Here is a 12,681-nt window from a genome sequence, read left to right on the forward strand (position 1 = left end):
ATTTTAATTTGTGTTTAGTTCACCCCCGTCGCCACGCACTGTTATGTATGAGTGTGTTTTAATCTGTTCCTACCGACTGTGTTTTTTGGTAGAGCGCGCGCGCGTCATCTTCGCACGTCCGTGTTGGTTGTAAACGCGCGTAAATTTGTTTTGAGCTGGAGTCTGTGTGTGGTGCTGTAACAAGTTAACATTATTTTACATGAACACGGCAGCATACAGCTATGGACAGATATGTGCTAGTTGTTATAATCAACCTAGAGCCAAAGAAAGAGGGCTCTTTCAACGGTAAGAGGACTCCATATATCAATAATAAGTTCTGCTTTGGCTCTCTGTTGCTGTTTTGACGTGTAACGTTATTGGTTTTATTGCAGGGGTTGATGAAACCAAAAAAGTGTTTGATAACCTCAAGAGCATTTCTAATTCGAATTTAACCCGCATTCCTCCATTTCCAGGTAGGTTTATTCATTATAATCTCATTTGCCTCTCATTTTCAATAAGTTTTGGTGTGAAGTTTGACTTTGTGCTTGTTTAAATTCATTTAGCCTGCTCTCTGAGTGGTAGTCCTGGCCCACAGAGATGGTACTTTGCCATTCAAGCCAGTTGTGGTACAGCACAGGTAATTAACATGCATATTTGGTTCTTCCTTAGTGCACTCTCACATTAGATTGGTTACAAATGACATAAACTGGGTCTGACACACATAGGTTATAAAGTAATGATGTAGATTAATTCAAGGGTGTTTAAAAAGCCTAAAAACAGTAAATTATTCAATAAATAGTTAAATTAAAATAAATATAAAAATATAGAATAATAAATATGATAGAAAGTACAAAATTAGATAAAATAAATAGAAATTCTATTTTAGTAAATAAATAAAATTTTGAATAAATTGATTCAAAATAAAAAAATGAATAAATAATAAAAATCGAATAAATAAATAATAAAAATAATTTTAACCTAATAGAAACTAAATATTTTCTGAATAGTATATTTTATAGTGTAGCATAAGTATAATATATATTATAACAATTTAAATTAGTATAAATTGGGTCTTTATACATGAAAGTACATAGTTGCCTTTAAATTTTAGATGTATAAAAGATTGGAAAACCCTGGTATAATGCTTCTGATCATCCACACACACGTTTCTGTGTATTTCCAGTGGTGCAGCTCAGAGTGGGAGGAACTGTGTTCCCAGCGCAGTGACAGTGAGGAATCAGAGCCATGTGCTTTAGACACCTGCATCGCTGCCCTTCAGGAGCAAGAGGAACAAAGCGTGCTCACAGAGAACCCATCCCACGCAGAGTGAGAGATTGTGATTGATTCTATCGCCCCCTAAAATATCTCAAACTAAAGAATCTTATTGGACCAAAGAATTAATCATGTTTCAGGGATTAGTTGATGTCATTCATAAGTTGATTATTGACATGTTTATTTACATTTACTTTGTGTTTTGTTTTTTCATGATGATTGACTATCATGATAGACTCTTTGAAGAGGCTGCTGAAGGTCTTCATCAGTTAGCAGACAAACTTCCTCCTCCAGGTTCTATTTTATAATATTAAATGGTTTTGGAAATTATAAAGTCATCATAGTAATAGTTTCTTTATTTTGTTTTACATGTTTGAGAATATTTGTTAACAGCAAATGATGCTATCATAGTGTTATTATGCTTTTTTAGTGTATTGATGTAATGTTTGTTCTTGAATTGCAGGGAAGTCTTTGCTCGATGTGATTGTTCTGTGTGTGGATGAGGAGGCGGGGTTGAAGGATATGTTGCCTGTGATTGGCTGTTTGAAGCACTTGAGGGCATGGCATTTGGCACAGATGATCATGGTCACTGAACACAATGCAGGGTAAAATGCAATATTCTCCAGTAATAATATCACCGTTCTTGAGATAATAGACCTGTCCTTTCTATTTATGAGTTCTGCTATGCTTAATGGCCCCGTGTCTCTTTTTTTCTGCACTGTAAAGGTGGCAGAAAGCAGCCATGTACCTAGATGCCCGCTTATGTTTTCCATCAGTGATTGACAGCTCTGTGGATGGGAGAGAGATCTGGAGAGGTGGACTTCACATTAGAGAGAAAAAGGTACATTATACTGATCTAAAGCCCCTTTGTTTAAATATGTGTAATAAAACAAAGAAATTCATGAGGTGAAAAGTGAAGTGTATGATTGCAGAATTGCAAAAATACTGTTTTAAAGAGGCGCTTGCTGTTTGCCATTGGTAGGACAAACAAATAGTCTCTCCTGAAACTCACGGATCAATGAACTATTAAATAAACTATTAATAAACTATTTTATATATATATATATATATATATATATATATATATACACACAGTGGGGCAAAAAAGTATTTAGTCAGCCACCAATTGTGCAAGTTCTCCCACTTTAAAAGATGAGAGAGGCCTGTAATTTTCATCATAGGTATACCTCAACTATGAGAGACAAAATGAGAAAACAAAATCCAGAAAATCACATTGTAGGATTTTTAAAGAATTAATTGGTAAATTCTTCGGTAAAATAAGTATTTGGTCACCTACAAACAAGCAAGATTTCTGGCTCTCACAGACCTGTAACTTCTTCTTTAAGAGGCTCCTCTGTCCTCCACTCGTTACCTGTATTAATGGCATCTGTTTGAACTCGTTATCAGTATAAAAGACACCTGTCCACAACCTCAAACAGTCCAACTCCAAACTCCACCATAGCCAAGACCAAAGAGCTGTCAAAGGACACCAGAAACAAAATTGTAGACCTGCACCAGGCTGGGAAGACTGAATCTGCAATAGGTAAGCAGCTTGGTGTGAAGAAATCAACTGATGGAGCAATTATTAGAAAATGGAAGACATACAAGACCACTGATAATCTCCCTCGATCTGGGGCTCCACGCAAGATCTCACCCCGTGGGGTCAAAATTATCACAAGAACTGTGAGCAAAAATCCCAGAACCACACGGGGGGACCTAGTGAATGACCTGCAGAGAGCTGGGACCAAAGTAACAAAGGCTACCATCAGTAACACACTGCGCCGCCAGGGACTCAAATCCTGCAGTGCCAGACGTGTCCCCCTGCTTAAGCCAGTACATGTCCGGGTCTGTCTGAAGTTTGCTAGAGAGCATTTGGATGATCCAGAAGAGGATTGGGAGAATGTCATATGGTCAGATGAAACCAAAATATAACTTTTTGGTAAAAACTCAAAGAATGCTGAGTTGCATCCAAAGAACACCATACCTACTGTGAAGCATGGGGGTGGAAACATCATGCTTTGGGGCTGTTTTTCTGCAAAGGGACCAGGACGACTGATCCGTGTAAACGAAAGAATGAATGGGGCCATGTATCGTGAGACTTTGAGTGAAAACCTCCTTCCATCAGCAAGGGCATTGAAGATGAAACGTGGCTGGGTCTTTCAGCATGACAATGATCCCAAACACACCGCCCGGGCAACGAAGGAGTGGCTTCGTAAGAAGCATTTCAAGGTCCTGGAATGGCCTAGACAGCCTCCAGATCTCAACCCCATCAAAAATCTTTGTAGGGAGTTGAAAGTCCGTGTTGCCCAGCGACAGCCCCAAAACATTACTGCTCTAGAGGAGATCTGCATGGAGGAATGGGCCAAAATACCAGCAACAGTGTGTGAAGACTTACAGAAAACGTTTGACCTCTGTCATTGCCAACAAAGGGTATATAACAAAGTATTGAGATGAAATTTTGTTATTGACCAAATACTTATTTTCCACCATAATTTGCAAATAAATTCTTTAAAAATCCTACAATGTGATTTTCTGGATTTTTTTTCTCATTTTGTCTCTCATAGTTGAGGTATACCTATGATGAACATTACAGGCCTCTCTCATCTTTTTAAGTGGGAGAACTTGCACAATTGGTGGCTGACTAAATACTTTTTTGCCCCACTGTGTGTGTGTGTGTGTGTGTATATATATATATATATATATATATATAAAATAATACAAAATATTTTATATATATATATATATAAAATAATACAAAATATTGACATTTAGATGGAAAGCTCAACTACAACTAACTGAAATGACAGTAAATAAAGGTACTAAAATTATGGCGCTAAAACTGAAATATGCTCTAAAAATAAATACAAAACAAAATTACTATAATGTAAACTAAAATTTTGATAAAATATTAAAATTCAAAATTTTAATAAATACTATAATATATAAGTAATACTAAAATAACACTGCACCACAAAATCAACCTATGATTTGCTTTCCCATAATTGTCTCTAAAACATTAACTATGGATTAGAAAACAGCGCTTTTAAAAATAAATAAATATTTGACTCTCTCTCTCTCTCTCTCTCTCTCTCTCTCTCTCTCTCTCTCTCTCTCTCTCTCTCTCTCTCTCTCTCTCTCTCTCTCTCTCTCTCTATATATATATATATATATATATATATATATATATATATATATATATATATATATATATATATATATATATATATATATATATATATATATATATATATATATATATATATATATATATGTGCCCTCCAAAAGTATTGGAACAGTGAGGCCAATTCCTTTATTTTTGCTGTAGACTGAAAACATTTGGGTTTGACATCAAAAGATGAATATGAGATGAGAGATCAGCATTTCAGCTTTTATTTAGAGGTATTTTCATCTGGATCTGATACACAACTTACAAGATATCACCTTTTGTTTGAACCCACCCATTTTTCATGTTACCAAAAGTATTGGAACATGTGACTGACAGGTGTGTTTTGTTGCCCTGGTGTGTCCTATTAATTGATTATTCAAACAATAAATAGCACTGAATGTCTGCGCTCAGTTTCAGATGCAGACTGCATTTATAGTTAGTTAGACGTGTAACCAACATGAAAACCAGAGAGGTGTCTATGGGTGAAAAACGAGCAATTGTGAAGCTCAGAGAAGAAGAAAAATCAATCAAACCATTGCACAAACGCTGGCAATAGCAAGTAAAACCATTTGGAATCTCCTCAGGTAGAAAGAAACCACTGGTGTACTAAGTAACATACTTTGTACGGGTAGATCAAGGAAAACATCAGCAGTTGATGACAGAAACATTGTGACGGCTGTAAAGAAAGACCCTAAAACAACTGTTAGCAACAACCTCCAGTGGGCAGGAGTGAAGGTCTCACAATCTACTGTTCGCAGAAGACTTCATGAACAAAAGTACAGAGGCTACACCAGAAGATGCAAACCACTCATTAGCGAGAAGAATAGGAGACGAGCCTCAAAAATTCTGGGACAAGGTTTTATGGACTGATTTTATGGACCAAAGCGATGGAAAGGCTAAAGTTTGGAGAAAGAAAGGATCTGCTCATGATCCCAAACATACAAGCTCATCTGAAACACAGTGTACACAGGTGTACATTATAGTACACATTACACAGGTAATGTAATGGCTTGGGCTTTCATCGCTTCTTCTGGGACAGGCTCAATAATCTTCATTAATGATGTAACACATGACGGCAGCAGCAAAATTAACTCAGAAGTCTTCAGAAATATTTTGTCTGACAGTTTACAGAAAGATGCAACCAAACTGATTGGGAGATCCTTCATCATGCAGCAAGATAATGACCCAAAACATAGTGCCAAAACAACAGAGGAGTTCATCAGGGCAAGAAGTGAAAGGTTTTAGACTGGCCAAGTCAATCTCCAGACTTAAACCCTATAGAGCATGCATTTTACCTGCTAAAGAAGAGACTGAAGGGAGTAACCCCCCAAAACTGAAAGAGGCTGCAGTGAAAGCCTGGAAAAGCAGCACAAAAGAAGAATGCAAAAGTTTGGTGATGTCAGTGGGTCACAGACTTGATGCAGTTATTGAAAGCAAAGGATTTGCAAATAAATATTAAGTCTTATTTACTTTAATCTAGTTTAAGTCAATCTGTTCCAATACTTTTGCTCACATGAAAAATGGGTGGGTTCAAACAAAAGGTGGTATCTTTTAAGTTGTGTGCCAGATCCAGATATGAATACCTGGAAATAAATGCTGATCTCTCATCTCATATGCATCTTTTGATGTCAAACCCAAATGTTTTCAGTCTATAGCAAAAATAAAGGAATTGGCCGCACTGTTCCAATACTTTTGGAGGGCACTATGTATATATATATATATATATATATATATATATATATATATATATATATATATATATATAGTAACTGTAGACTTTCTTATGTCCAGCAGAGGGCGAACACTTGCAAAAATGATGTATGCGCGAACACTAACTCCTACTGATTTGTGAAACTGTAAATACAAAAATGGAAAGACTTAGTAAGCATGATTTAAATAAAATAATTTGATTCAGGGAAATTCTGAGCAGGGAAATTTTATGTCTTAGCGGGAAGAGAGCTCTTAAACGGCTAAATGTGTGCTTTGGTTAAGGAAAGATAGCAGGACCAATAAAGATTCTGGTTCTTCTGGGTTAAAAGGCTTGAATTAAATGCATTAATACAGCTAATGAGCCTGAAGCTGATACAAAGATCATTGATATTAAAGGGTTTGAGTTTGGATTTCAAGTTCAGTTTGGGTCACGCTGCTCAGAGAGCCGGTCAGTGTTACTCTGAGAACTACAGTCTGCATTATCTCATGTTTTTTGGAAGATTGTTTGACTCAGAAATGAAGAATTTATCTATTTATGTTTGAGCATAAATTAGTTTCTGTCACTCTTGTGTTGTTGAAACAGTACAAGTATTGTGAAGGATAGACCCTTCTGCAGGACACTTGTAAATCTCTCTTCAGCTCATTCTGAATGGCTTTCTTGTGTTATTTTCAGTTTGTCTCTGAGCTGAAGTTTGAGGGTTTCTGTTTGAGAGCTCAGAGGAGAAAGCGCTGGAGTGATACACTGTATTCTCACACAGACCCACAATGCCACACTGATCATAAACTACAGCATGAGGTGAGCAGATTCAACAATTTTTATAAAAACTGAAAAATTTGTATTCGTTTGACACTAAAACACTTAAATTTCTGCTCCAGAAATCTGTTCATAATATTCCATAATTTTTTGTTTTTGTTTTAGATTTTTATTATAATACTAGTGCTGAGGTTTTAAGTTGTGAATGTTTATTATAAAATTTATTATAAATAATGTCAAACAAATTAAACCTATTTTTTGTGAACTACATTTGTGACTCTTCAGGTGGCACGTTTTGAGTCGGTGCCACCCATGAGAGTTTCTTACTGGGATAAATGGGAATGAGATCTCATATGTAGCTTTTAATATTAATATCAAACAATCCTACTGAAAATTGTTTTTGCACGATGACTAAAATGATCTAGTGCACTTGTGGCCCTATGAAAGAGGCGCTCTAAATTTTTATATTGGCTGTTTCTTGCTCTCTCTCCCTCTCTCTCTGCATCTCTTACACTGTCGTTCTGTCATAAAAGTGAGAGTGTGGAATGTAATCGTAATGAGTTTTCCACTCTAGATTAATCACAGTGTCGGTAGTGGAGACTTCAGGCCCTCCAGCGGAGCCGATTACACCCCACAGTCTGTTTACACAGGGCTCGTGCCGTACATTCACTGCCTCTATGCTGATTAGTGCCATTAACTCTTTTTCTTTTATGCCTGCAGTACTTATGAACTTTTTTATTGTTATGGGCACCGCAATCAGTGTGAAAATGCTATTGTCCTCTGTGTCAGAGTGAGTAAGACATTACCTCCCATCTGCCACCACGACTGTACGTCTCTGATGAGTGATGACAGCATTTATATGCAAACATTCATTCAGAGCTCTTTCAGTAATTCATTACAAAAGCTAACACTGTAATGTGAAGGTATGATAATATGGTAATTCTACATCACGGTAAATCCTTGGAAATAAATAACTGGCAACTTGAGGTGCTTTTTAAAGTGCCTGATTGTCATCGCATTGTATACAGAATAAAAAAAAAATAGATCTGCAAATGGTTTTCTCAGCAAAAGTAAAGACCTAAAACTTGATTTGTTAAATTTATCTAATCAAATCCCACTTGGTTTAATATTTCACCTTATAAAGTTTGTACAAATACTTTTGGGGGCCTTTGCGTTAGAATATAGCTATTTTTTGTATTACTATTTTTCTAATGTTTTACGTGATACTGCACTAATGGCAATCTCTGGATAATCTAGAGACTTTTATATATAATCTATTTGCTGATATATTCAAAATTTCTCAACTTTATTTTGTGCAAGTCAGCAGTGAAACTAATATTAGAGTCCAACAGTCTGATTCAAAGCTTTTGTAAAATAGCTGGTTGAATTTGCTGTTTATGTATCAGCGCTCAATAATAAGTTGTAATGCTGTTGTAGACTAAACAGAGTTTAGTTAGTTGTTTGGGATGTATTTATTTTTTCTTCATTCCTCCAACATGTAAATAATGTGAAGCAGCCCTGCCCACTGCAAATGTATCTACCGTGCTATAAACAGTATAGCACACTGGTCAACACCCTAAATCTCTGATAAGCACTTGTGAAAACACTGATAAAATGACATGATTTGATTTGACGGACCCTTTTATCTTAATTGTTAACATGATGTTATCATCTTCCTTTCCGTCCCGTAACTCTTAGGGATTTGCAAAAGTATTTTTAAGACTACTTAAAATATAGCTTTGAACTAATTTCACCATGTTGCATCGTACTCATCTTTTCTGTGGGCCCAGAACTACTGAATAATGGAGCAGATCTCTTCAGATTGACTTCCTCTTTCTCTGCTCGCCTTCTCTTGTATAGAAGCTGAAAGAGCTGATAAAGAGTTAGAAATGTTGGCAGCTCCCTCTCAGCCTCTCATTTTCTAGCCCAAAAGCTCTGGTTTAGTCCTGTCTGAGCACAAAGCTGATTTTGTTTCAACACTCAGGGGCACAAGCACCCAGCAGCCCCAAAACAGCTTTAACTGTTACTCTCCTAATGGTAAATAAACCGTAAAGGGCCATTTTTGTTTCTTTTCATTTGCCATCTGCTGTCACAGCCAGTAACACTTTAATCTGTTGGTCACATAACCCTTTGCTTGGTTGAAACTGCTTGGTCATCTAATGTTTTTCTTTGGTCCTCTTTCTCCCTTTCTGCTTTTCCCTTGTTTTGAATAATGCATTACTGACTTGACAGTACCTGCAGTCACTAGCACATGATGCCTGTGTGTTTTACAGTGACAACATTCAAAGACACAAATGGTTAATTTTTCTCTGAACATAAATATTTTATGACCCTGGAAAACATGTTTGGTTTTGTGTGTTTTAGGTATTTCAGTGTTACCAGCCTGTGTTGGAACTGATTCAGCTGGTCAGAGTCAAAGATCTCCCAATTCTTCTCCATTCCAGCGCAGAGTTTGAACTGTATCTTTCACAAAAGAAAAAAGGCTCCAAAAATGTCCATCAGTGCATTTTATCCAGAAACACAAACAATAATTGTAAATGCACATAATGCATAGATGTGTTTTATTTGAATATCTCTTTTAGATACGTAATCATTCACCTTTGCAAAGGTTAAATGAAATTACCGTAAAAATGCTAGAAAATAAATAGATTCTACTTCTATTCATAAACTGACCAATCAGAATGAATATCATTTCTTTCTCTCAAAAATGCTATGAAAATGGACCAGAATTTTTGCTTTTTTGTATAAATAACCAATCCTTTTTTTTTTTTATTAGAGGTAGTGCCTGGAGATAGTACTGCATGATTTATTTCCCTTTTTTTGCCATATATGGAAGAATTTGGTTGGTGTTCTGAAAGCTTTAAAAATTAATGAGGCATAATAATCTGTTTTACGTTTATGCATTTGTCAGATACTTTTATCCGAAGCAACTTCAAAAGTTTGGGATTAGTAATATATTGTAAGGTTGCAATTTATCAAAGGTGACAGTAAAGACATTAATAATGTTACAAAAGATTACTATTTCAAATAAATGCTGTTCTTTAGAACTTTGTATTCATGAAAGTATCCCTATAAATGATAGTAAGAAATATTTCTTGAAAAGTTGTAATCATATTTTACAATATTACTGTTTTTATGGTATTTTTAATTACATTAATTCAACCTTGGTGAGCAATAGACCTCTTTCAAAAACATTTAAAAAACTTACCAATTCCAAAATTTTTAATGGTAGTGTATATGAATGTTTAAAAGAGTCAACCATTTACTAACTGTACCAGGTTTCTATCAATGTCATGCGGCGAACTCTGCACTGAGAGCTAATGATTGTTGAGATGGCATGTTCCTTGTGACTGTTTATACTGTAAACTGTCATTTTCCTCTTTGTATTGTTTCACACCTTGACATTCATCTACAGTGGTTTGACTTCTAAATCTGTCAAAGCCAAGCTACTCTTGGACCAACTGTGCACACTGCGTGGAGAGGTAAGGCCAGCTCTAACATGATCATCACCAATTATTGTCTTCCGGCCAGATATATACCCTCTCCCACTAAGATTCAGCCAAAGCTGTCAAAGTCCTCTGAGACGGATAGTTGGAAATTGATAACTTGCATCAGCAACTTATTTCCCAGAGCTGGAACACTGGGGCGACAAAGACAAAAAGTGTTTCCTGTTGCAGGTGGGAGCTTTGTTTTCTTTGTCCTGTGTGATAAGCTCTGAGACTTTCCCAGCAGCCTCCCAGCTCAGCTCCTGCAAATGGAGAGACTTCATGTCCAAACGCCCCAAGGACATACCTGGTATGAGCAGCGTTTAATAAAACAGCTTTATATTTTAATATGCATAATTGCACCATGCTCATTCTCATGTGATGCCCAGCGCTCACATCACACGTTGTAAAATTATACGCTGACATTCATGCACTGAAGTTGCCTACTTTTATTTCTGTGTGTTTGCTAGCGTGTTATTAACTCTTCATCCCTGCAGTGCCTGATGTGGTGGTAAAAGGTGAAAGAGGCCGCTACCTTTTCTTGGTGCAGGGGGCGGAGTCAGGAGGCTGCACAGCGCGAATGATACACACGGCCAATCAGATCAATGGAGCTGCTGCCCTGGCAACGCTTAGTGCCCTCATCAGGGAAAAAGTTCCGCCTTCTTCAGGTATGATTACCAATCATTTAAATGCACAGTCGATGGCAGCATGAATATGCACAGGTGCAACAGTATGCCTAGAGCTGGATATTTGAGCATAGTCATAAATCAATGTGTACTGTTGGATTGAGAGGACTAATACAGTTCTTCTAAAGTAAGTTGGACCCTGTGGCATTCCAGAACCGCATTTATTAGAGTCAGATTAAACCCATACAACAGTCTCATATATCACAGCAGTGGCTGAGGCCACCTGGATGATGCCAAGATGACACCGAGGAGAAAATATACTCCTCTAAGTCCAGAACTGCACAGTCCTGAGCTTCATAAATGTGGAACATCACTTTTTCTTGTGTTCATTTATATGAATTTACAAACACTGAATTGGAAATACAGTAGCACAGTCCTAGACTTGTAGTCATGTTTCATGTTGGTCCTTTCAGCAGTTTGGCATTTAAGGCTTCAGACTTCATCGGGATAAATGCTTCAGACCCTTTCTTTGTCGATAGAGCAACTGAGGACATTTAGTCTTGGACAATTTTTCAAGTAAACAAACTCTGGAACATGATAAGGACATAAGGCATGCCTTTTTCCTTTCCAAAGTATGTTTTTCCGTGCCTTTTCCCACTTTCCCTTTTTGCAGTATAATCAAATTAGAAAGAAACACTCTTTTGGCTATTTCATATATCATTTCTTGACTTGCCATGTCTTCTCATATATTAACATCTATGTGTTACTCATGTAATCAGGTGGATTGTGATTCACTACTACTCCCAATAGCTCTTTGTATAGCGAGAGTGGCTGTATTGAAGCCCACTGCTGGAGAGCTTTGTTAATTACTGTTAAATTACTGCTGTTGAGATCAGAGAATGCATGGGTTTGCTCCGAGCCTCCCGTGGAACTTAGAAGGTTGTGCTATATCCATAACCTTGATAACTTAAGACACAAACAAAAGAGTGGTTGATTATATCGGTGCCCGACAAGGCAACGATGGTTCGGCATTGGTATTAACAATGGACCCAAAAAAAGCATGTTGAGCTCATACAAGAGCTTTTCTGAGAAACTGCATTGTGATGAGCACTCCAGGATACCCCTCAGGTGTCTACTCTCTCTGAATGGATTCTGAAGAGATGCTTGATACCTGGGAGTTTTCTATAAGCAGCTTGCCACAAGTCAGTCTAATTAAATTGCCATCAGGGCTTTTTTATTTTATTTTTTTCACTTTTATATGTAGTATTAAAGGGATAGTTCACCCAAAAATGAAAATTCTGTCATTAATTACTCACCCTCATGTCATTCCAAACCCTTAAGACCTTCGTTTACCTTCAGGACACAAATTAAGATATTTTTGATGCATTCTGAGAGCTCTCTGACCCTCTGTAGACAGTTAGGATCCTTACACGGTCAAGGCTCAGAAACGTAGCAAGGAGATCGTTAAAGGGGTGGTTGATTGCAGTTTCACTTTTTTAACATTAGTTAGTGTGTAATGTTGCTGTTTGAGCATAAATAATATCTGCAAAGTTGCAGCGCTGAAAGTTAAATGTAAACAGAGATATTATCTTTTACAATTCTGGAAGTTTAATGCCTACAAAAACGGCTGGTAAGGGACTACAACGAACTACTTCCCGGGTCTGATACGTCACGGACCCAGATAAACCC

General features: G+C 36.9%; 1 protein-coding gene across 3 annotated transcripts in view; it reads left to right on the top strand.

Moving 5' to 3' along the window:
- The first annotated feature begins 87 nt into the window (after nucleotides 1–87).
- Nucleotides 88–12,681, top strand: part of mtbp (MDM2 binding protein) — a 28,774-nt gene continuing 16,180 nt past the window's right edge. For all 3 annotated transcript variants that reach the window (XM_058747751.1, XM_058747752.1, XM_058747753.1), the window contains exons 1-12: nucleotides 88–285; nucleotides 372–452; nucleotides 543–616; nucleotides 1,163–1,305; nucleotides 1,487–1,545; nucleotides 1,715–1,856; nucleotides 1,978–2,092; nucleotides 6,801–6,923; nucleotides 9,246–9,340; nucleotides 10,297–10,363; nucleotides 10,559–10,676; nucleotides 10,864–11,034. In XM_058747751.1, the coding sequence (XP_058603734.1) occupies nucleotides 222–285; nucleotides 372–452; nucleotides 543–616; nucleotides 1,163–1,305; nucleotides 1,487–1,545; nucleotides 1,715–1,856; nucleotides 1,978–2,092; nucleotides 6,801–6,923; nucleotides 9,246–9,340; nucleotides 10,297–10,363; nucleotides 10,559–10,676; nucleotides 10,864–11,034 (1,252 nt within the window). In that variant the 5' untranslated portion in view covers nucleotides 88–221. The remainder of the gene's footprint in view (nucleotides 286–371; nucleotides 453–542; nucleotides 617–1,162; nucleotides 1,306–1,486; nucleotides 1,546–1,714; nucleotides 1,857–1,977; nucleotides 2,093–6,800; nucleotides 6,924–9,245; nucleotides 9,341–10,296; nucleotides 10,364–10,558; nucleotides 10,677–10,863; nucleotides 11,035–12,681) is intronic.

This window comes from Onychostoma macrolepis, chromosome 16 (genome assembly GCF_012432095.1).
Source record: "Onychostoma macrolepis isolate SWU-2019 chromosome 16, ASM1243209v1, whole genome shotgun sequence".
NCBI classification, from domain to species: domain Eukaryota; kingdom Metazoa; phylum Chordata; class Actinopteri; order Cypriniformes; family Cyprinidae; genus Onychostoma; species Onychostoma macrolepis.